Source organism: Callorhinchus milii, unplaced genomic scaffold (assembly GCF_018977255.1).
Source record: "Callorhinchus milii isolate IMCB2004 unplaced genomic scaffold, IMCB_Cmil_1.0 Scaffold27, whole genome shotgun sequence".
Classification (NCBI taxonomy): Eukaryota; Metazoa; Chordata; class Chondrichthyes; order Chimaeriformes; family Callorhinchidae; genus Callorhinchus; species Callorhinchus milii.
This window is the reverse complement of record NW_024704768.1, coordinates 1486626-1510657: the sequence shown is the minus strand read 5'-3', so window position 1 is coordinate 1510657 and position 24032 is coordinate 1486626. Positions and strand designations below refer to the sequence as shown.

Sequence of the window (24032 nt, the reverse complement as noted above, 5' to 3'; positions counted from 1 at the left end):
CCTCTCAATCGCAACCCCCAGCTCGGGTGCTAACCCTCCATTGCCCAGCACCTTGGGAAGTCATCCCAACATGAAAATGGGCTATTTACAAATGTAATTGGTTGTTGCTGTCCTAATAAACCAGGTCCCATCTGTCTACCTGTACAGGTGAATGTTAAAAATCTCGCAACACTATTAGAAAAGAGAAGGGCAGTTTCTTCTGGTGTCTTGGAAAAAAATTCCTCCGGATAAATTGATTGTTCACGGTATCCTTTTCGTGCAAATTGGACTTATGGGGCAGAACAGCCTAGAATGGAAAATAATCCATTTGGCCCTTATTTTGGGGGGGGAAAAAACTCAATACGAGTCTGATTTTACAAAAGGTTTAGTTTAGCGGCTGGGAGGGAGGAGAGGGTGGGGCGAAAACGGGAGAAACAGACCCAGTAGGTGACTGTTGCTCTGGACTCTATTTGAATGCCAACTTTAGCTTCAACTCCCAAGATACGGTCTCATTGCCTGGCAGGAAACGAGGTGTCAGCTGTTTTATGGCTCCCCTTCCACAAATCAGAACCCCAGAGAAAGAAAGAGCTAGAGAGATAGAAAGAGAGAGACAGAGAGACATTTTCCGCACAGGAGGCAAAGTCCGTCCCGAGACACCAGTAACATTTTTTTTCCACAAAAACAAAGAATGTCCCAAGCACACAGACAGAACACTTTCAAGGTTTTTCTAGATTTTAAAAATAAGGTAGTTTTTTTTAAAAAAAAACTAACACTACTGACACAGAACACCAACATCACTGAGCCACGTACAAAGCAAAATAAGTTCTTTCATCAGTCAAGCAGTTTCAACAGGCGAGACGTCATTGGAAACCTCGTCAACTAGACTTGAGTATCTGATATGAAAATATCCCAAGAGAGAGAGAGAGAGAGTTCTCTTCGTTCCCCCTGAAAGTACCCTGAAAACAGTCACTTCTGTAGGGTGTATGTAGCCATCAACAGCAAACAATCTCCTCATATGTGTAAGCACTTTTTTTGATCCTATGTGGGTGGTGGGGGGGGGGTTGGGTAGAGGAGGAGAAAAGTTATTTTTTTTAAAAAAAGATCAGTGACTGGAGGCTAATTCTACAAGTCTCGGCAAACAAGGCAATTTTGTCTTAAAAGATTTAAGACCGAGTTGAAGTATGCAAGAGATTTCAATCATCTTAATTTAGAAGCCGGGTTTCCGCTTTTTTCCCCCGTACGCGTAAAAAGTCTCCCAATTAAAATTGGAGCGTTCAGAATCTTCCCTAATTCTGTGCGATCTTAATGTGAAAGAGGCAGCTTTAGCAGTCTGTGGGATTTCAGGCCTCGGGAATGACACACAAGGTTGGCTCCCATCCAGGATAAAAGATCTGAGCGGGTTCTGTGTTTTTGACTGCTCCAGTGGGAATGTTTCGGGGAGAGAGGAGACAGTGGGGGAAGGGGGAAGGAGAGGGCTGAAGGAATTTGAGTGAGGAGGAAAGAAGGAGTCTATCCAACACCCAACACCACTCTCCTTTGATAGATCAGTCGTGATTCAACGACGATAGTTTCTCTGGCTGTATTGTTCTACCTCGTGTTAGACTGGACAGGGAGAAGAGATAGAGTGATTGGGGGATTGGTGGGGGGGGGGAAAGGAAATCAACAAAGAGGAAACAATGAACCAACAAGTTTAAAGTTTATTAAAATTGAATTGAACTGTCTCACGGTGGAGACAGCATTATAAGCAAAGGGGCTATATAGACCACAAGAGACACAGTCTGTCTGTCTGATGAGGATATGTACAGCGCAGTGGCACTTGCAAATACAATGGGAAGGAGCGGGGGAGAAATGTGCGGTTCTTTGCACTTCATCCAAATCACATGAGTTCAGCGGTTCCCATCACAATGTAAAGAGGACACACTGAACAAGAGCCAGCTCCCAATACATCAGGTTAATGATCACTAAAGGGAAAAAGAAACATGGTCGATTTTTTCTTCTTGGGAGAACAAACCTGATCAACGCTGAAAATCAAAGCAGCCTTCAGCCAAAAAAGATAGTCCTCTCCCCCCCCCCCACCCCCCCACTTTCTGGAGGGCAGTTTCTAAAGTCCTGAAATTCCATCAGCTCTTAGCCCCGGGTGCCCGTTTTGTTGTAAAAATTCTAGAAGGCGCAGAATCCCAAACAAAAAAAAATGGTGGATCGCGTCTTCATCGGTGTATTTTTTAAAAAGAGAACTGCAGAAAACTGGCTTTCAAATCGAGACTGAAGTTAAAAATTTTCATAAACTTTAAAGACGAGGTGGGATTTGGGGCCTCTCTCTCTGTCCCACACGAGTAAAGCTCCTGGGAACAACCTCAAAGACTCTGAAACCATTTGGTGCTGTCATTTCAAGCTGGGACGTGTTCACTTGAAGCAAGGCAGTTTTAAGATTGCAAGGGAGTATAAAGGTAATGTGGAGACAGGGAATCTGGACTTTGCTCAAGATTGCACATCAAAGAGACTATATGTTTCCCTTTGGCCGAGCTGCAGCATAATACAAAACCATCAAAATGCTGATTAATGAATCAGTCCATCAGCCCCAGGAAGGGTGTGGGGGGGCGGGGGGTAGGAGGAAAAGAAACGGAACAGAAGCAGACAGACGTGTGTGTGGGGGCCAGGGGCACGGTGGGAGGGTGGGGGGAAGAGACCCTGCTATTGTCCACTGGCCAATGAGGAACACAGGTCAACGACAAAGAGAGAAAGAAAAAAACACTAATCACGTGGTTCTGTTTTAAGTCACCTTCACCGACAGACCTTCCAAAGAACAGGTTTGCATGAAAACACATCTCGAATGATATAACCTGTCTGAACTCCTTGGATTGATTTCCAGCAATATTTTTTTGTAAAACTCCACATTATTTTCTGCCATTTGTTCTGAAACGAGCGTGATGTCAATATAAAATATTCAGAGGAGGAGGCGGAGGAGGAACCGATAAACAAGTGCCTCCCTCCGGGCAGAACATTACCAATAGGCGAAGGAGTTTCACACACACACACACACTCTCTCTCTCGCACACACACACACTCTCTCTCTCTCGCACACACACACACCTTTGGACAGCCGGTGAAGGGATTTTACAGCTCTGTAAAAGTACAAATGGGAGTGAATACATCATCTGCTCTGCCCAAAACACATTTACACAGGCAAATATGGCATCCCTTCTTTTCCTACCCCCGCCCCCACACACCCAGAAAAAAAAAGGACATTGCGACTCCAGTGTGACTTCAGGTTATCACTAACAAAACAGATGGAAGTAGGAGAGAAGAGTGGGGTGGGGGGGGTGGGGGGTTGCTAGGTAGGGCTTAGCATTCTGCAGATACCCACCATACTTCCCAGAACAGAAGTAAAAAGACCAGTTGTTACCCTGCTGTAATAGATTTCTTTTTGTAGATGAGTGAGAAATAAAAAATAAAGATTTACATACTACACAACTGCAGCAGCGAATGGCAGGCAACACACTGAGGTGCAGTTATTTCCAGAGAGTCTGGCTGGTTCTTTCATTCCTCAGGTCAGGTTACTGAAACAAACTAACTCTACCTTGCTGCACAGCACATAGATGTGCTACTGAAGGACTGATTGAACGTCCATCGAGCTCCCAATCTGCCTCACCGTACCACTAGCAGAGAGATTGCCCTTTCTGTGATCAGGACGCTCTCTCACAATGGGAATACATTCGCCCTTCTCGCAAGATCGAAAACGACAAAAAAAAAAGGAAAGACGCCAAGGTATGTCGTGTTAAAAAAATAAACTAGGACCAGTCAGGATTAAGCAACCGCCCACTCACTTTTATACACAGCATCGAGCAAAGTTAGTTAAAAAAAAAAGAGAAAAGGTTGGGTTGGATTGAGGGGATTAAAGCAGTCAGTTTGTTGGTGATGTGGATTCGGTCTTCGTGAAGTCAGAGGTCCGAGTCTATTACAAGAGAAGCTAAGTGTGGATCATTCCCCCCACCTCCCACCCCCCCACCCCGAAGCTCACACTGGAGTTGGCGCTTACTGATTGAGATGCCTGTGTAAACGCGGTTCAGGTGGCATGTAACAGTCGGACATTGGGCTGCGGAGTCTCTAGCTCGCCTCGGCCTCTTCTTTCTTTTCCTCGTCTTCCGCTGGGTAGGCATGCCACGTCAGCCGCTCCTCGTAGAAGGCGATCACGATCTGGGGGCATTTCACATTGGCCTCTTTCGCTAACACCAGGTCTGCCTCGTCAGAATCCTTCCTGCAGACGACGACAACAACAACGACACGTTACATTTGCACGGCATCGCCTTTCAAGTCAGGAGGACGTCCCAAGGCAGACGCGGAAAAAAACATACTATATAAAAGTTTATAAACGCAGGCCTTTCAGTTGGAACTTCTTACAAAAACATTTAGATGAAGGTGAAGAGCTTTGGACATTTGCAACTACGTAAGAACTCATATCAAATGCAACAATTGTAAGCATCACCGGGATTTTTTTTATTATTGATAGTAAAGAAATCTCCAGTAACCTACCACTTCATTAAAAACATCAACTCGCCACAGGAATCAGTGGCTCCGATAATCTTCTCTGGCTCCAAGTCTCTGTCAAAACCCCTGGCACTGTCATCCTGGTGGACAGAAACAGAAAGATGAGGCAAGAAGCAAGGCTTGAATATACAAGTCAACTAGCACACCCCTCTCCCTATTTATCTGCCCCTCGTCCGATGCTGGTTCATAAATCAATTGGAGACACAAAGCGCTCAGTGGCTGAAGGCTGGGGAGTGACAATACGTCTCAGGTTGGTGAGTCGGGCACTGACAACTTGGACTTGTGGAGTCCTGTAGCTCAGTGGTTAGAGCACTTGCCTCACAAGCGAGGGATCTGGGTTTGATTCCCAGCAGGGTGAAACCTTGGGCAAGTTTCCTTATTCCACACACCTCTGTTTACCTAGCAGTAAGTGGGAACCCGGTTGTTAGTCGATTGGCGGATCGCTTTTCCGGGGGTTATAAATCCTTAAAAAAAATTGGCCACTCAATCCACGACTGTTTGCGGGACGCTGCTGTGCGCAATTGGCTGCCACGTTTCACCCACAAAATCAGGAAACTTTTCACTTTGCCAGAATCGAACCCAGGTCTCTCGCTTACAAAGCGAGTACTCTAACCACTGAGCTACAGGACTCCGGAGATGTCAATGGAAAGGATTGCGGGGAACCTAAGATCCACCTACATACAAATTGGGGAACACGCCGCTCTTAAAAAGCTTTGCCTACAAACCTCTTTCTTTCTCTTGGACTTGATCTCTTCACTGCCGTTCAGGATTGTAGATTTACGCTTCAGGCTCTCCGGCTTATCTTTTGAACCCGTGCCATTCTCCTTTCCTTTGTTGTAGGTTTTCAGAAATTCGCCAATCAGCTCAGGACAGTCCAAGTTCTTCTCCGGCTCCCATGTGTTGTCGTCCCTGGCAAAGGGAGGGAGGGAGAACAAGTGAGACAAGGGTTACTAATTAATGGGAGACAAAAGGAAGAGAAAACTGAAATTAAACAAGAAAAATGCACAGATAGTCTTTTTACAGCTTAAAAAAAATTCCTTCACAATCTCACCCCTCTTAATCTCTGCAATGTATCTGAAGAGCTTGACGTGAGCTGGAATGATTTGATATTAAGCGCTCTGAGACGCTACCCTGCGGGACGGGGTGCTATAAGTTGTTGTACTGAACTCCCACCAAAACAGCAACTCCATTTTAGTGGCTCATACCAGCCACATGAGAGTTCAATTCAGTACACTGAGTGATGCTCATTGCCTAGAATATACAATTTTACGTAATCTTATAGCTAGGAGCTCAGAGTCCCCAAGTTGGTCTTCAACCAACAGCCAACTGTCTGACCCAGAGGAGAGAACGCAATCAATTTAGACAGAATGATTCACGACAATAAGAACTTGCATTATTAGAGCACCCTTGATTTAAGCAGGGCAGTGCCTCGGAGCAATGCCAAGCCGGGGGTGGGGGGGGGGGGAGACCATAAGTACGGTCGAAGAGGAAGGTCTTCAATCGTGATCTAAAAGAGGAAAGGAGGGAGAAAGGAGAAGGGATTGGGGGGGCGGAGTTCCAATGTTTCGGAGAGTAGTGGCTGAAAGCACGGTCGCTGTTGGGGGAGCAGAGGGACGAGGAACAAGCAGGAGGCCAGAGCCAGCTGCAGGATGAAAAATATTTAAAGAATGAACACTGTGACTTTTACAGACTTAAATAAGTAACATGCAGAAGATATGCTGGACTCACTCAGAGAAACCTTTCCACTTCAGCAGGAATTCCACTCGGCCTTTCACCACTCGCCTGTCCAGAACTTTCTCTACCACATACTCCTCCTCCTCATCCGAGGAAATGTCATCCGATTTTCTCTTCACCTTTCTTCCCATTGTGTAAGAGAGAGTCTGCCAAAGATAACTGGACTCAAAGATTCCTAAAAGGCAGGTGGGGGAGGGGAAGAAAGAAAAAATTATCGATTAAATTCCCCATTCCTTACAAAAAATTGTTTAACCTGGAAATGCAATTTTGAAAAGATAGTTAACAACAACAACTTGGATTTATATAGCGCCCTACATGCAGGATAGTGTATAGGAGCGCTTGACAGTTAAGTGACATATTAGTTAAGTGTCGAGCCTAAACTATTTCAGAATCAGAATGGGACTGAATGTTCCACCCAGTAAAACATCCAGTAAATACTATCATCAACATCTTATATTGTTTTTCAGGACAAGCCTCCTTCCTCTCTCTCTCCTCCCCACCCCCATGTAGAGCAAGCAGTGCACTGAAGGGCATCAAACCATCCACCAGGACAGAAATGAATCACAGTTTATACAGTTCCCTTAAGGAAGTACACACAGGCTTCTAGGACACCAGATAGCAGAAGAGTGGCCCTCGTGAAAGAAAGCAACCGAGGAAAAAAAACACTCAGCACCTCCCTCCACTGACTGTATAACCATGCCGACTAAGACAGCATTTTTTCCCAATAGCCGATAACCATATGTTCTCTAATCCGCCATGAAGCTCAACTATACAATTAAAGACCAGATGAAATATTTTAGTTGCGAGCATGCGCACAAGATAATAAGTACATAAATTAAACCAAGTAGCAGGTCTGAAGCCCTATCCAGATAGATACGTGGATACACACACACACACAGTAAAAAGGCAGAGTGAGACAACAACTTGCATTTACACAGCACCTCTCACCCAGGGGGGGCATTCCAGAGCGTGATGCCAAACCGGGGAAGGGAGGTAATAGCTGGGGAGACAGGTATACAAACACACACAACAAATTGGGATCAGGAGGGCTGGAGGGCAGAGAGAGGAGGGGTAAGAGGGTGGCCAAGGCTCGGTCGAAGAGGAGTGTCTTGAAATGTGCCATGAAGGAGGTAAGGGAGGGAGCGAGGCGAAGGGACTGAGGGATAAGCTTCCAAAGGCTGGGGGCAGAGAGGCTGAAGATCTGACCGTCAATTGTGGAGCAGGCCAGAGCCTGCTGAGCAGAGGAAGCGGACAGGGGTTAGCAGGTCACAGAGTTTGGAAGGAGCAAGGCCGTGGAGGGCTTTGAAGACCAATTAAGGCAGATATGCATTTGAAGCACTGTCAACTTGTATTCTGGATTCATTCGCACAACTTCACAACCTTGTATTGGCAATGAAACATGCAAATGGACCCCAACACTTGTGGAGGAATACTGAAAACTTCCCCCACCTAATTAGGTCAACACACATCCACAATTCTAAAGCTACGTTGGTCCGTAAAGAACCTGCCTTTTCTGCCAGCGATTGCAGCCTACCATTAAAATGGTTACTTTGCTCGGAACTGGGAAAGGTCAGTGCACCACGCTCACAGTGCAGGGATCACCTGCTGTGATATCTCTGTGCAAACAGGACAGGAAGCAGGAAAGAGAGTACGAACTAGGGAAGTGTGTAAAAAGTACATAACATTACGCAATAGTTCCTGGCAGGAGCAAATCATTCATCCATCTAGCCTAGTAATCCAAACTGTCAAGATTCCTTCAACCCATCCATCTTGATTTGCAAGCACTCGTCTAGTTCCTTTTTGGCACCCTCCACGTTTCACAAACAGTACACAGCCCAAGGTGCCTCGGTTTTCCACTCCTGGGATAAGCTTTGTTGAACCCACGGTACATGAATATTTCCCTGTTTTAGTCAGAAGCAACATTTATAACCAGCAGATAGAGCACAGTAATTAATCTACTTGCAAAGGGTGAACAAACTTCAAAGGGTAAGCAAGCCAGGTGGAGAAAGCAATTCAGCTGGAAGCAGAACCAGCATTAACCTTGGTGGGAAACGTACTCTGACATGAGCAGCACACAGATGTCCACACTATGCTCTGTACTTTATTAAGGCGAGACAGGTCATGGCTCTCAGCCACTGCAGCGTTCCATCAACCAGCTGCTGCCCACTCCGGATTGTGTGCCATCAGGCATTCTCACACTGCTTAGTAAATTCACAACACACTCAATAAGCAACCCTTGTGTTTCATTTAATAATAATCTCGCATTTGATATAGCGCCTTATCAAGTCTTTGAGACATTTCTAAGCGCTTCACAGAATATACTGTTGAGTGTAGTGAATGTGTGACTGTGATCACCCGTCTCAGTCTATTATGGCTGGCTTTGACCATGTCTTCGACCCAAGGCTCTCGGATAATAAGTTATCCGTGCACACATGGAACATCATTTGTCGCACATAGTTTCCGACAGCTGTGTAAAAACTGGCTCCTCTTCCAAGACACCAGAACTGCAGGATAAGCCGTATTACCTTCCTGTGACGGGAGCTGTTGTCTCCTGAGGGAAATGAAGAGCTATCTGGAGAGAGGTAGAAGTGAAGATCTCTATAGGAAAGTGGGCTGCCTTGGTTACGTTTATGAGCTGTTTATCAGTTTCAACCAGGCTCAATTAGCATCACTCTCACTTCCTTGTCAAAAATATTCTGTGAAGCGCTTAGAAATGTCTCAGCTTACCTGACTCTGATATCAAACTCCAGCTGGACACTCCAATCAGAGCTGGGGAACAGCTTGTCAGAGGTGCCGAGTCTCGTCTTTGGACGAGACGTTAAACCAAAGTCACGTCTGCCTGTTCAGGAGGACAGTAAAGATCCCAATGGCACTATTTGAACAGAAGCAAATTTCTCCAAATATCTTGCCAACAAACCCCCAAATAAAAAAAAAATCACTCTTCTCAGCTGTTTGTGCATTGTACTGTAAAATACAGTGACTATTGTTTTGGAAAGTCCTGACATGAAAAGGCACAATAACAAATGCAAAGACTTTTACATTCTGTGCTATAACTGGAATTATGCTATAAGATCAATAGGACAAGAGAAAGATACTTATTGGGGTACGTGTTCTGGATACTGATTCCTGCCACTTCATTAACAACCCTGTACAGTTTACTTCCAACAAATGCAGAGCTACTCAGCCAAGAAACCGAACTTCAGTATTCTGCTACAGTGAGGATAACTTCAATCAATCCCTGATCTTGAACACAAGTGAATTTATCATGGAACTGTGCTACAGTATTTAAGATTGTTGCAAATACAGTTAAATCTAGAACTCGATACCATTCTTATTCAACAGACAGTGAGGGAACATTACAATGTAAGTATATCGCTAATCACTTCTCCCCGAACACTTTTTTTCCCCCTCAGTTTGGTATCTGACACACACAGAAACAAACCCACATGGTTAAACTTTTCCTAACCAAATTATTTCGTTTAAGTACTTATGATTTCAAACAACCCAAATTTGGGTTAGGCAAATACAAACCAAATTATCAATAATAGTGATGGTTCTTATATTTGGTATAGCGCCTTACATGTCGGGTGGCGGTCCCAAAGCTCGCCACAGAATATACTGCAAAGTACACTGCTTATTGTCAGTAAACACCACAGCCAATTTGCACACAGGAATGTCACAGAAACAGCCCTGAAGCGAATGACACCTTTTATTGGGGGGGGAATTGTTGGCCAGGACACCAGGAGAAACTCACTTCTCTTTTTGAATAGCGTCATGGTATCTATAACGTCCCCCCAAAGGTGCAGCGTGCCATCAGGACTGTATTGGGAGTGTAAGTTTAGTCCCAAGTCCCGACTTCGGGCTTGAATTCACAATATTCTGACTCATAGCAAGAGTGCTAGAAACTGAGCCAGGCTGACACACAAACAAACCTAGATTGGTGCCTCAACAACTGCTAATACGTACCAGTTCACCAGGGCCATTCCCCTCTAAGTAAATGAGCGTAACTGGTAACAGAGAAGCAAGGGGAACATTTGTCCACTTATCCAGCTGACACGTGCAACATTTTGCCCGTTTGCATTGTTCTATCGATAAAACGTAACATATAAAAGCTATAATAGATTTTGCCTCAAAGACGGTGTCAAGAATGGTGGGTTGAAGCATAATCCATAATAGCCTTTAAAGGAAATCAGACAAATATTTGAAAAATAAAAATATGATTGGTGCTGGAATGAGGGCAAGTGAGGGTTAAATGGACAGCTCTTTTACAGACCTGGTACAGGTAAGATGCACCCAGCACCCTTTTTCTAGACTTTAAAATGTTGTGTCCTATATATGTGTGCCATAGAATATCCTAAACATCATCATAAACTCGGTTTCTCTTTCAGATATTGCCTGGTCTAATGCAGTTCTACTTGTATTTCAGTTTGTTTTTCTTTTTATTTATTTAGTCAAAGACGTACATCAAGACTGGTGGTCAAAACTCAACCAAAAATGTAACAAGCCTCCCATAATTACAATGCATTTTATTTCAAAATAATATCCTAGATTATTGTGAAGGCAGCAATCTAAATTTTGGGTTTCAGGTGCAACACTCTCGCTTTGCATACACAGGGCTACACACAACTGTTAATTTCTAATCAATAGCCAGACAGAAAACAAACTCATTCAAAGACGTGAGCAGCTTGAATTATTTTTCAGCTTAACACATCAAAATAGGGTACTTTACTTTGCCAATTGGAGGGAATCTTATAACAAAGAACTCGGTAAAGATTTCCCTCATGTTTAGTTCCAGGACACCACGCAGCCCCATCATCTATGGCTCTGCCTCTTAATCGGTCCAAATACCAATTTATACTTAAACCGTATTGCAGCAAGATGGAAAATGGAATTAATTAAAAAGTACCTTAGAAAAACAGGAAGCAAAATAGCTGCCTCAACACACGACCGCACTGAAAATTTCCATGGTCATAACAACCAGCCTAACTGGATAAAGTGGGGATATCAACTATTGATGATGTTGGTCATTGTATATTATGTCAGCTCACAAACAACATGTCAAAGACTTGTCTGTTTAAACATAAGCTGCCGAAACCTCAATGATTTGCAGACATTTCTTTCGAACCTTTTTTTTCTGGCAAGACACCCGAGTCTTAATGTTGTGGGCCCCCAACTCCCAAGATGGAAGGCCAGGCGGTTCAGGAAAAATTAACAAGTTCTCCCGTTCACTACCTTGACTGTACATGTACTAAGGACAAGAAAAATGAAGCAAAAAAGTGGATAAAAACAATTTTGTGGAACAATGCGGTGTCCTCCCTTCACCAAAGGTGCTGTGTACAAGTGTAATTTTGTTGTTATCGTGTGCAAATGTTTTCTGCCGCATTCACACCCCACAAAACAATCACTGCACTTTTTTTTTACACACACGATATGCTGTGAAGAGCTTTGGGACATGGAAGTGCACTGCATGAAAGTGTAAGGACGAATGGAAGATGCAGTGGTCTTCCAACCGAGATACAGTGGGGGGGCTCTCTCTTTCACACACACACAAAAAAAAACAATACACCGAAAACGTTCGAATGGTGACAAAAGGGGGAGCAGTGGCCGAGGGAAGAGGAGCAGCAATTTCACAGGTCCCATCGAAACAAGAGGTGGTGCAGAGTGACCGAGTCACTGTGGCCCTGTCGGTGGACGCCGTACTATTTAAATAGACCCGTTTCCTGTCGCCCGTCAGAGGGTTTCCAAAAGCTCTGCGTTATTATTGTTATTATTTTTTTTTAAAAAAAAACACCGCAAATCGCGTGCGGCGGATGCAAATCGCGACCACTTCCAAACTTTGAAGTCCTCTGTCGGTTCGTCACGGGCGGGAGGTCTCCCTCCCGGGGGTGGGGGGGGGGTCGGAATTGTGTGTGTGTGTGTGGGGGGGGTCCACACCTCGCATGGGGGGGGGACCTGAGCACCACTCGGCCATCTAATGCAGTACGAGATTATCAGACACACTGTCTCTCCGGCGAGAAACGAAAGCCAGGGTCCCCCCCCCCCCCCTCTGTGCCCCCCCCCCGGTCCCCCGTTGGATGTCAAAGACCGCATAACGCTATTCGAAAAAAACACACACACACACACACACAAAAGTTTCCTTCGGTTGAAATCGGCCGCTCACCCCCTCCTCCTGACAATGTGGGCTTCTGCCGGTGCAAAATGGCTGCTTTCCTTTCCTCTCCCCTCCTCTCCTCTGCCCCACAAAAGCGATCCCTGCACTTTTTTTTTTACTTCTGAAGCCTTTCGAGAAGGACTGCCCTGGAGCCCCCGGTTCGGAGGCGCGGCATTCCGGGGGCCGGTCCCGCACCCACACGGACGGTCCGACCGCACTCTCACCCGCGGGGCACACAGTCGGTTTCAACTCCGGCCAAAATTTGGACGCGTTTGTATTTTTGTCTCATGGAGATGGGGGGGTGTGGGAGGGGGGGAGGGGGGGGGGGGGGGGGGGAGAGCTTCCTTGCGAGTAAAATTGAAAGCAGACTTGAGTTACAGACAGCACCACAGGAAATAGAGGGCAGTTGGGGGTGATGGGCTCGAGGTTTCACCTTTAATCTTCTAGTGTTTTTAATATGACTCCCCCTTTCCGAACGTACTGTTGGGAGCCATCGCCATATATATATATATACATATATATATATAATATATAAAACACACAGCAGAGTAAAAGGTACCACTGCCTTCGTGCCGAACCGCCTCGAACGGCAGCGACGACGCTAAGTCGAGCGCAAATGCTGCCCTCGGATGGATCTCTCTCCCCCCCCCCAAAAAAAAATAAAGTGCCGAGAACCCGCTCAGCCTCAGGGGCGGCGAATAAAAACATATAAACCGCCCCAACAGCCCGTCCTCCCCCCCCCTCACAGGAGCACGTCCCGGGGCTGCGAAACCCCACAGAGTTTTTAGCCTTTTCCATTATATGGCCCCCGATCGCACCGTTTTCGGCACATTTAAGGCGCCCCCCCCCCAAATCTTTCTGAACCACACTATTCCCCCCCCTCAATCTACACCCCCCCCTCAATCTACACCACCCCCCCCTCAACATTCCTTATCGTCTGAGCCGCCTTTCAGGCCACGCAAGTAACCCCCCCCCCCGACCCCCCCCCACACACACACATACCCCCCCCCAATAATAAGCAGTAACACACAAAGTTTGGACGCGCATCACTTTCTGAAACGTCCTGTGGAAGCTTCCAGAAGCGAGCCCCACGCAGACCCCCCCACCGCACGCACTCAGCCATTGAATAAACAGACTCGACAGGAAAATCAGAGCGGGGGGGGAGGGGAGGGAAGGACGGAAGTCCGGCCTCCTCCCCCCCAGGCGATTGGCTGCGCGACCACGGCGCCTCGGCGGTTCAAACGCTCCCTCGCACGCCATTGGCCCGGGCGCCCGTCAATCACGCGGCCCACTGTCTGTCTCCCGCTCACTCCACCCCCCCCACTCTCTCTCTCTCTCCCGCTTTACGCGCCACACAATAAACATGGCAGCCCCCCCCCCCACCCCGCCTCCCCACACCCAAACCAGCACCTTTTTTTTTCTTCCTCCTCTCCTTTTTTCTTCTTCTTCCTCCTCCTCCTACTCCTCGAAAGGGGTGAAAATCCGCTACCGGAGCGAGAAGAGGCTCTCTCTCTCTCTCTCTCTCTCGCGCGCGCGCGCTCGCGCAAAAAAAAAACGCTCTCTCTCCTTTCACCTCACCCCCCCCCTCCCCCCCACTCCCTGTGTGTGTGTGTGTCTCTCTCTCTCTCACACACACACGCACACACACACACTCACGCGCGCAGACACAGGACGGACGGACGCTTCACTAAAAAAAATTTTCGCCGCTGCCGCCGCCTCCCGGTTCTGCGTAAACCCGCCAAAACGCCGAGGCCCCACCGCGCAGGCGCCGCCGAGTCCTCGTCTTTCCCCTCCCCCACCGCCGCCACCACTGCCACCCGCCGCCGCCGCGCAAGCGCACACGCGTCCGTCTCCTCGCGCAGAACACGCCACGCACCTGGCGGCAGCTCAACTTCTCTTTTTTAAAAAAAAATCACGCACACGAGCGGCCGGAGGTGGGTGGGGGGGAGAGAAGGAAACGCTGAACCAGTGCGTTCGTTGATTAAAAAGACATTTTGTCGGTTTGCTCGTGTGTTTGTGTGTGTGTGTGATGGTGGTGGGGGGGGAGAGAGAGAGAGAGAGGGAGGAGGAGGAGTTGGGATGGGGGTTGAGGGCGACGACGTCAAACGGCGGCGGTTGACGTCGGGTCACGTGGGCGTCGCGTCGATGAATCGACAGCGCCGTCGGCCAATCAGCGGGGCAGGCGGCGCGGCGCCTGGTTTGAACCGCGCGGGGCTGGCCAATCGGAGAGCGGGCCGGAGGCGGGACCGCGGGGAGGGGGCTGGGATAGGGAAGGGGGCTGTCGGAGCGCGCTCACTCGAGCCAGTCTCTCGCTGGAACCATTTTGTGCAGGTAGCGTCCGTCAACCTCGTGGGGAGGGAAAATCGCAATCATTGAGAACATGGAGGTAAGAGCTCGGAAAACGCGCTGGAAATAAAACAAGCGCGCGATCGTGAAGTAAAGAAGGGTTTCCCACCGCGTGTGGGGAAGGAGAAAAGCATCACCTTCGGTGTCCGTGCGAGGCGGCCATCAAACGTGACGCAGAAAGAATGTGCGGCGAGCGTCCGCCATTAAGAGCCTCATGCGCTCTCTCTCTCGCTCGGCCGCGGCGGCGGCCCCCGGGGAATCTCACTCGCACGCGCCGGGGGTTCGAGAGCGTCGTCCCTCCACCCCCCGACCAAAACGCCGCGGTGGCGACGCGCCGGACGGCTCCGGGCCGCCCCCGTCCCCTCACGGTTTACTGGGGTGGGGGGTGTGTGGAGTAGGCGACGGGGCGAGAGCTAAAATGGCGCCCGCTCTTCCTCTCGCGCTCGCTCCCTCTCGCTCTTCCACCCACCTCCCCTTCCCCCCACCACCCCAATGGCTCTGCTACGGGGAGCCATGAAATGGTGGCGTGGTTTATGTACCCCCCCCCCTCCCCCGATGGCCCCCCCTTCACCAGGTGACACCCGCGCCCTCTCCCCGGACGCTTTTTTTCGCGTCGAGGCCGCCGTTTTTTTTTCGGCGCGGGGGGGGGGGGCGAGAGGGGGAGCGTTTGTTTGTTTGTTCGTTCATGAGAGGTTTTTCGAGGCTTTTTCCAGAGGTCGTTGCTCTCTCTCTCCCCCCCCCCCCACCCATTTCCTTTGTGTGCCCGACCCCCCCCCTCTCTCTCTCTCACCCTCTCTCCCTTCCCTTCCCCCACACGCCGAACAGGGCGGGAAACGCCTCATTCCAGACGGGAGCCCCCATTGTGTTCCCTCCCGCTTTTTCCCGTCTCTCTCTCTCTCTCCCACCCCTTTGTCGGGAGTGGTTGGGGGGTGTTCAGCCCCTGGCCGCGTGCTTCCATCCATCCCGCTTTCTCTTTTTGTGATAGATTTTGTGCGTGTTGAGGTCGCACCAGCATTTATTTGTGCGTTTCTTTAATCGTTGCCTGTGTTAATTGTGTGGGTGTTTTTTTTTAGGGTGGGGGGGGGGAGAGAGAGAGAGAGGGGGGGTGGGTGGGGTTAATTGCAGTGATCCGACTTTTCTAAAAAGGGCCCATTTTAGGTCTCGCCACGTGCTCCCCCACCCCCCCCCCCCTCGCGAAGGAACCATTTCACATTAAGTCTTTTTTTAAAATTAAAAATACAGATTGTATACATATGTGTGTGTGTATATGTGTGAGTGTGTGTTTAACACGCGGCTGCAGGACTCGGCCCTTTTCAGTCCCCCGTTTGATATAAAGAGCTTTTCGGTGCCTTTTCTTTTTGATTTTGCATGTTCTCCATTGCCCCGCCCGGAAGCCTTTCTTGATCACCTCTTTCAATCGATTACTTTTTTTAAAAGAGGAAATACTTTTTTTTGTTTTTCTGACCGTGTCTGTTTTTTTTTAACTCTTGAAGGAACCCGAGCAGCTGCGCAAGCTCTTTATTGGGGGCTTAAGCTTCGAAACCACAGATGATAGCCTCCGAACGCATTTTGAGCAATGGGGGAGACTGACCGACTGTGTGGTAAGGGCTATTTGTAATTTGTGCCGTTTGTACCTCGTTTGACTCTCCTTCCTGTCCGTTGTTCTTGTTGTGCTGTTTTGAGTGTCTTGCTCTTGTTGCAAGATTTGACCCTAGGGTGATTGAATTATTCTTCTGCTGTTCAGGTGATGAGGGACCCACAGACAAAACGTTCCAGAGGCTTTGGGTTTGTTACGTATTCGTGTGTTTCTGAGGTCGATGAAGCCATGTCTGCCAGACCCCATAAAGTAGATGGCCGTGTTGTGGAGCCTAAGAGGGCTGTTTCGAGAGAGGTAAGTAAAGTGGTAGCATTGGCATTTGATTTCTCAATATTTTGCCGAGGCTTGGTGTTTACTCCATTTGTTTTTTACTTATTTTTTTTAGGATTCCACTCGGCCTGGTGCACACCTCACCGTCAAAAAAATCTTTGTCGGTGGCATTAAGGAAGATACTGAGGAGCATCACCTTCGGGACTATTTTGAGAAGTTCGGTAAAATTGAAGTTGTTGAGGTGATGACTGATCGCCAGAGTGGAAAGAAGAGGGGTTTTGCTTTCATTACATTTGATGATCACGATGCAGTTGATAAGATTGTTGGTGAGTATTTGCGTTTAGATCTATGGATTTTTATGGGTTCATCTCATGAGCCTTTCTATAAATTTTCCAAGCTGCAATTGGCTAACTTCTGTTTTGATTTTTTTTCCTTCAGTTCAAAAGTACCACACAGTCAACGGACACAATTGTGAAGTGCGGAAGGCGCTATCACGTGAAGAGATGCAGAATTCAGGCATGAACCAGAGAAGTAAATATTCACTATGGTCCTGAAAAAATTCAGCTGGACTGCATTAATTTGTAGATAACGTGAGTACTAACCGATTTCTTTTCTTTGCAGACCGCGGAGGTGGCAACTATAGCCGTGGTGGCCAGTTTAGCAATAGTGGCGGTAACTTTGGCCGTGGTGGGAGTTACAGTAGAGGTGGAGGTGAGTATTGCAATATAATTTTATGTTTGTATGGCACCTTTCTTGTTGGGAGGACATCCCAAGGCGCTGGGTATTGGTGTGCTTTTGCACTGATTAAGCTTGTGCTGTTGCCGAAAGTAGATCAAAAGATGGGCCAGGTAGTTGAAGGGTGTGAAATGAAATTTTCGATCAAGTTGGTTACTAATCTTAAATCTGATTCCTGTGGATGTCATTACATTTGATTTTTACTCTAAATTAGGGAGTTCTGAATTTCTCTGTAATGCTTTTACAGGTGGGTTTGGAGGCAACCGAGGAGGTGGCGGCTATGGTGGCTGTGGTGATGGATACAATGGTTTTGGTGATGGTATGCCAATTTGAGATCTTTCTGCAAGTTAGAAAGAACTAAAGCCTACTTATTGTGAATGATCTATTTGGCTGCTCACAAATGTCTTGATGTTCTCAATGCAGGTGGTGGCTATGGCGGTGGTGGTTATGGTGGTAACCGAGGTGGCAGTGGGTATGGAGGCGGCCCTGGCTACGGCAGTCAAGGTGGCGGAGGAGGTGGAGGTAGCTATGATGGCTACAATGGGAGCAACTTCAGTGGTAGCAGTGGTAAATGATTTTAATGGCGAACGGGGTGTAACCTGGTTTGGCTGAATGGGGTGGGGGGGCGGAGGGGGTAAAAAAAAATTGTTGAGACTGATACCTGTTTGCACCACAGGAAACTTTGGTGGTGGTGGAGGTGGCAGCTACAATGACTTTGGGAACTACCCTAACCAGCAGCAGTCCAGCTATGGGCCTATGAAGAGTGGTAGTGGTGGAGGAGGTGGTGGCTATGCAGGTGGCAGGAACTCCGGTGGCCCCTATGGTGGTGAGTATACACAATGGGACAGAGTTAACTACAGAACTTCCATGTGGTGTTTTGGGTTAGCCAATCGTGGCCATTTTTTGAATGCACATTAGTTCTGAGGCCTGCATCCAATGTATGTAACTTGAATGTTTTCTTTTGTAATAGGAGGGTATGGTGGCTCTGGTGGTGGAGGTGGTGGTGGCAGTGGAGGTTTTGGAAGGAGGTTCTAAAGTCTCCATTGACTAAAGGTGAGTTGTACTGTAGTCAAGTCTATAGAAACGATCATCAAACTTACTTGTTCAGGTACTTCAGAAGAAGGAAGCATTTACAAAGATACTAACAGTCAGTGTAAGGTAGTTTCTATCGTCGGGTAAAGTCTTATCAGTTTCCTGGGATTTGGAGCAGGTAAAGAAGTCAGTGGCAAAACTATCTTCAGAGATTAGTTGCTACCATGGTGTTTATTAATCTCTTAGTAATACATATTCAACTGCCCTATAAGCACACGTTTATATTGAATTTTGCTTCAGAAGATGTGGCATCTAGCATAGATCTGAATTTAGATGTAAATGAATTTCAGATTACTATTTATTAAGATGCTCAGAATCAAACAATATCCTAAAGGGCAACTAAACCTAACTGGGTGAGTTTGGTCACTTGAAATGTTTCAGCCATCTCTCTAGCAGAGAGGTGGTAGGAGTTAAAATAGCAAGTTAGATTAGATTGCATTGAAACAAGCTTATGTAGGGAAAGTCAATTAGGAACTTAGGACTTCAGAGGCAGGATCCATTCATTGGACATGTCCTGTTCCACTTTCTCATGATTGATTAGTGTATTTGCTGAGCTTTGGATTGGTGAGTTATAAATGCATATGCCACCCAGAAAGCTGTGGTGCTTGAATGTTCTGATAGAACAGATTATCCATCAGTGACCATGTTCATCCTCATGCCTTTTAGGTATAGTTGCTCTTTGCCTGGAATAGAAAGTGACAGTTTAAATGGATTTGGCCACAGGATATTTCCCTTTTAATCTATGCAGTGTTAAAACATGTTTGAGTCAGTGCACGATATAATAATCTTATCCCATGTTGTTCAACAGGAATACAGTACTTAGCAGGAGAGGATGAGCCAGGAGATTGTGACAGGGAGAGACAGCAGGTTACTACAATACAAATCTCAGCCAAGCACATTTGTGGCAGGTTACAACTGCTACTGGAAGAAAATGTCTTTTTAGTCAGAAGAGTCAGTGTTTGAACTTGAACTTTTTAAAGGAAAAAAATCCAAATGCATGGATATCTGCATAAGGACTATGTTGGTATTTGAATAACTGTTAAAACAGGTTACTTTGTAGTTTATTGGTGATTTTCCTGGAAGTGTAAAATGAACATTCCAGTGAGTTTTTATTCTAGAAAATGTTTTCGTCTTTGGCTTTTATTTGCACCAGTTTCAAGTGATATCTAACTGTATTAGTTGTGATTATGACACTCAGAATAAAGAACTTTCCATTTTTAGCATGTAGTTAAGTCTGTCTTGATTAAGAATACAGTGTTAAGGTAGATTATTGTAATATTTGTTTACAAGTTAAAATTGTATCCATCCTTATTGAAGGTTAACGGACAGTTGTTTGATCCAGAATTTCTCTCGGAAACCTCAGGTGGTTTAATGTAACCACCTGAGCTTTTTTTGAGAAAACAAGTCTGAATTTGTTGTCCCCAAACACCCAACTCGTGTGCCACAATGGGGGGGAAGAAATAGGACTGGTAGCTCCTGATTTCCAAGACTAGCCAGTGGGAGGGGTCATGCTATCACAAAAGCACAATAAATTACATGCAATGGTGTCTCAGAAAAGGCACATTGGCAGAAAAATGGCAGCGTTTTTGATGAGGAAGCTTATATCGAACCCCATTCCTTTAGCATTGTTTTGCATTGGAATTGTCTGCCTTACCTAATTACTGAATTAGTTTTGTAAAGGTCCAATTGGCAGTCTCAAAATTCAACCAAGGTGTTCTGTTGACCTTTCTGTAGTCTTAAGCTTGGTTTGTAAGGCAACAAGTGAATGCACAAAGTGTGTGAGAGGTTCTATTTGCCTATGCAGGTAATGCGTGCAAGTATATTGTAAATGTCATTGGGAGCATGTTCAGCATTGCAGTCCCATCTTGATATAATTCGTATGTAGTAATGAGTGATCATTAAATATCAATTTTGTAGTTGCTTTAGATCAAAAGCATCAGTCAGTCCTGTCTTCCTTTCCCACTACCTGCCATTTGTGCAAGTTTCCATAGCATGGTGGTGGAATTGTACTCTGGCATTCAGGGTTCCACTTGCCTGAAGTGTGGCTGTATGTAATTGGAATGGATCAGTTGGAATTCTCATGTGAGGGATCTTGCCATTACACTGGCAGTTGGTTCTAAACTTGAGTACTACAAACAGGCAACTTAGCCTGTTGGCTGGTCGAGTCTGAGGGGGATACGTGTAAACCAATCGTTATCAGTGTATTCCTGTGTACTGTAACTTTACAAATAACTCACAAATTGAGCACTTAAATCCCAATCGACTTATGATTCTATAGTCCACATGACCAGTGTTAGCATGGGTCGGTTTCAGTAGTGTATTAATTGGTGCACAATTGCCTTTATATGTGACGCCCTGTGGATTATCTTTGAAGTTATAGTACAGAAGGATAAGTTGGAGGAACCTGAATGTGGACTGTTCTTTCAATAAGGTGTTTGCAATTTAAGCTACATTCACATTGCCTTATTGGCTGCAGCGTAATCCTAGTGTAAAATAGTGTGCAGACACTTGGAGAGGCAACAGATCCAAATCCAGGTAGGATTTGTGTGTGTTTGCCCTGTTTTCTCTCTTGCTGTGTTTAGCCACTTCCTTTTTTTTTGTCGTGCAAACTTAGCTTCTATAATGTGAATGTAGCTTTTGGAAGGATTAACATGGAAAGTTTTATATTGCAACAGTAAGGCATGGACTCTGGATACCTAACAGGGATTACTTCGGAAGTACACAGAGGAGTCAGCTTGTGTAGTCAGCAAAATGGCTGCAAGTGCATCAACGGAGAGGGACAGCCAGCCAGCTTATGCTAAGAAAGCCATCTGTCTGGAGGCTAGCCTTGATAGTCTTGAGGGGCTGAAGGTGGATATGGAACCCAGGCAGGACCTCGAGTTCTACAGCGGAGGCAGCTTGTGTAGACAGAGAAAATGACTACGAGAGTGCATCACCGAAAGGGCAAGCCAGCTTATGCTATAAGAGCAACCGTGTTACTGGAGGCTAGCTGAGGGCTGAAGGTGTAGCGTCGACCTCCTTGGAAGGCTAGCTATTGAGGGCTAGCAGCCTTGCTAATAGCACAGGCAGGCAGATCTGCAGAGCAAAGGCAAGGTTACCCATAGGTAAGGTGTTTTATCTATTACATATTACAGGAGAATTTAGCAGTGCAGCTCAAAGGGCCACTGTGGACGTTTATCAGAACTGACGCACTCTCTTGTACTTGCAGGTTAATTGGTCTCATCGCAACTGGAGTGATATTGGCTTTGAGGAAGCACGTCATTTGATACCTGTTCTAAGGTATGGTGAATCGGTTCCGGAATCACCGTCTTCTTGGGGTCAGTCTAGAAGACGAGTGGGGAAATACTCTTTGGTGCTTTGACTGCTCTTTTCCCCTTGCGGGAGAGGTCAATCAGCCTACGTCACCCCTTCATAGGGCAGTGGTGGTTCAAGTGGTATTGAGACTCCAGTTGGAATGTCTGAATGCTCAGGATAGTTTAATCCAGGTAACTGGTTACCACATGCATAAAGTGCAGGATGAATATTGGGGTGACAGTTTCAGTCCTCAGCTGATGTTTTACCACAATCTGATGCATTGCTCCCTTGGCTAAGCGCCATGGTACAGTATTCTGCAGTCACTGTTGGGAAGATTTTTTTTATAAAAACCCTCTAAATTCTCTTCCAGGTTCGAGCATTTTGGACTCTTCAAATGCCCACCATAAGTTTCCTGTGTTCAGTGGAACAACTTCTCTGTGCAAAGAATTTGAATGCTGTGTATTTCATAACTGCTGAGCAGTTTAGTAGCTTTTATTAAAAGCATCTTAAACATTTGTCTTGTGTGTTTTAAATACTTGGTTGCCAAATGGACACCGTCAACATTAATCTCAGTCTTGTCAGCGGCAGAGTAAAACTTGATCTACTCTGTCAAGCACTTCATTTCAACACTTGTCTTCAAAAGTCTAGCAATAAATGTTGCTTTAGATAATTGCATTGGGCAGGTTTCATCCTAGTTTGGATCCAAGCTGTACTTGGTCAGTGGTACCCTTTTCACTCTAGTTGAGTCGTAGGTAAATTATTTAAGCACCTAATAAATAATAATAATCCTTGCATTTGATATAGCGCTTTTCACGTCTTCTAGACGTCCCAAAGCGCTTCACAGAATATACTGTAAAGTGAATTCACTATATTTGTGGGCGAGCGCGGCAGCCAATTGCACACAGCAATGCCCCACAAACAGTTTTATTTAAAAGCATGTTTGTGTCCCATTCTGCTGAAAGCAACTTGTTACTGGCACAATATTATAATTATTACTTTTTAGTTTGGACTACATAGCATATTCCACTCAGAGGTATGTACAATGCATTATGTAAAGTAAATGTGCAGTGGGACAGCCCATCCCACTGCATTAATTAGCATTGAAGTTGTTGCCGTGAACCACTGGGGGTTGTTTTTTCTCCCCTTCATAAGGTAGGAAACACCTTGGAATGGTTAAGATTGCTCGGGCAACTTAACATTCACGTGCATCTCTCTAAATGTTGTGCTATCACAATTTTTAAAAAAGAAACCATTTCTTGAGAATTTCTAATCCTAGAGATTATTTTGAGTGCAGATTTGGCATCTGGTCATCTCTGCTTTCCTAAAGTTGCAGTAGGTTGTACGAAAAGGTTTTTAGTAATAGCGATAATATTTATAGGATGCAGTGCTCAAACCTGCACTGTGATTTAATCATTTACAGTTCATGTGAGTTTGTCGTCTCATTTCCTGGCTGCCGGCTGTGCCAAGTTCCTCTCTGAAGATGATCCTTGCGTTTGATATTGCGCTTTATCACATTTGTGAGATGTCTCAAAAGTACTTCTCAGAATATAGTGTAAAGTGAATTGACTATTTTGTGGTCCGAACATGGCAACCAATTGTGCAGTGTTGTGGTTCACATTTTTTTTTAAGGAATTATTATCCCCGGGAAAGTGATCTGCCAATTGACTAATAACCGGGTTAATCAATAATCCCATCTCTGCTGAGCTACCTCTAGAAGTGTAAGGCTTTGTAAACTAAACCTTATTACCCTGGTGGTGAATGGATGGAAAGCTTAAGCGTCTGATTTAGAAATGTGCGTTGTCATCGTTTTTATAAACTTTATTTTCCTGATGGTATTTTATGCATAATTTATAAAACAGGATTACAGTTCGTGCTTTGAACACTGTATAATTTGCTTCAGTACATTTGAAGTTGGTGGGCTTGATGTCAACCGGTTCGGGTCAGATCAAGGTGGTTTGTATATAGGATGAGAAACTTGCAGCCTGAATTTTAACACAGGAGTTCCAAACTCAATTGAACCCGAAAGTGAGATAAATGCCCTTATAGAGCACAACTGGGTGTTTTAGTGTAATATGGCCCACTTTATGAAACCTTTGCTGACTTTGTGGGTTTGAGGCAGACTTGAGTGGGCACTGGGAGCCGTCTGTGCAGGAGGAAAATCACACTCGACACAAATATCGATGCAAGGAAGCTGTAATTATCACCTGTTATTCAGGAATACCCAGCCACTCTCATTGTAGGGCGATCGAGCCCGTGTTTGTTTAAAGCTGAGGATACACAGTGATGGGT

At 46.0% G+C, this 24032-nt stretch overlaps 2 protein-coding genes across 8 annotated transcripts; one reads left to right on the top strand and one right to left on the bottom strand.

Moving 5' to 3' along the window:
• Positions 1-1658: 1658 nt before the first annotated feature.
• On the bottom strand, positions 1659-13950 carry LOC103189318 (chromobox protein homolog 5). 3 transcript variants are annotated; one of them, XM_042344253.1, is made up of 5 exons: positions 13820-13950; positions 6253-6433; positions 5250-5433; positions 4510-4604; positions 1659-4234 (listed from the first exon to the last, which is right to left on the bottom strand). In XM_042344253.1, exons 2-5 carry the CDS (start codon positions 6387-6389, stop codon positions 4084-4086), a joined length of 567 nt encoding a protein of 188 aa, XP_042200187.1. In that variant the 5' UTR covers positions 6390-6433; positions 13820-13950; the 3' UTR covers positions 1659-4083. The 3 variants fall into 3 exon arrangements, with proteins under 3 accessions (XP_042200187.1, XP_042200186.1, XP_042200188.1); XM_042344252.1 differs by lacking the exon at positions 13820-13950 and adding an exon at positions 13440-13522; XM_042344254.1 differs by lacking the exon at positions 13820-13950 and adding an exon at positions 12419-12500.
• A 730-nt stretch (positions 13951-14680) lies between these two features.
• LOC103172088 (heterogeneous nuclear ribonucleoprotein A3 homolog 1) lies at positions 14681-22258 on the top strand. 5 transcript variants are annotated; one of them, XR_006085809.1, is made up of 12 exons: positions 14681-14795; positions 16249-16356; positions 16500-16646; positions 16738-16948; positions 17061-17153; positions 17244-17333; positions 17605-17676; positions 17781-17879; positions 18034-18183; positions 18328-18410; positions 21658-21728; positions 22114-22258. XR_006085809.1 is itself a non-coding variant. In XM_042344250.1 (11 exons), exons 1-10 carry the CDS (start codon positions 14790-14792, stop codon positions 18390-18392), a joined length of 1071 nt encoding a protein of 356 aa, XP_042200184.1. In that variant the 5' UTR covers positions 14688-14789; the 3' UTR covers positions 18393-18410; positions 19258-19669. The 5 variants fall into 5 exon arrangements, 3 of the variants coding, with proteins under 3 accessions (XP_042200184.1, XP_042200185.1, XP_042200183.1); XR_006085808.1 differs by having other exon boundaries at positions 17781-17924; XM_042344250.1 differs by lacking the exons at positions 21658-21728; positions 22114-22258 and adding an exon at positions 19258-19669 and having other exon boundaries at positions 14688-14795; positions 17061-17138; positions 17781-17924.
• The last annotated feature ends 1774 nt before the right edge of the window (positions 22259-24032 follow it).

What these genes read in the sequence shown, in the direction of transcription:
- LOC103189318 (XM_042344253.1), bottom strand. Translation starts at nt 6,389, where the DNA reads ATGGGAAGAAAGGTGAAGAGAAAATCGGATGACATTTCCTCGGATGAG. An exon ending in AAGTGGAAAGGTTTCTCTGA is followed by an intron (nt 5,434 to 6,252) that starts GTGAGTCCAGCA and finishes TCCCTTTGCCAG; the next exon opens with GGACGACAACACATGGGAGC. An exon ending in TTGATGTTTTTAATGAAGTG is followed by an intron (nt 4,235 to 4,509) that starts GTAGGTTACTGG and finishes CGTCGTCTGCAG; the next exon opens with GAAGGATTCTGACGAGGCAG.
- LOC103172088 (XM_042344249.1), top strand. An exon ending in GGAGACTGACCGACTGTGTG is followed by an intron (nt 16,357 to 16,499) that starts GTAAGGGCTATT and finishes TCTGCTGTTCAG; the next exon opens with GTGATGAGGGACCCACAGAC. An exon ending in CAACTTCAGTGGTAGCAGTG is followed by an intron (nt 17,925 to 18,033) that starts GTAAATGATTTT and finishes TTTGCACCACAG; the next exon opens with GAAACTTTGGTGGTGGTGGA.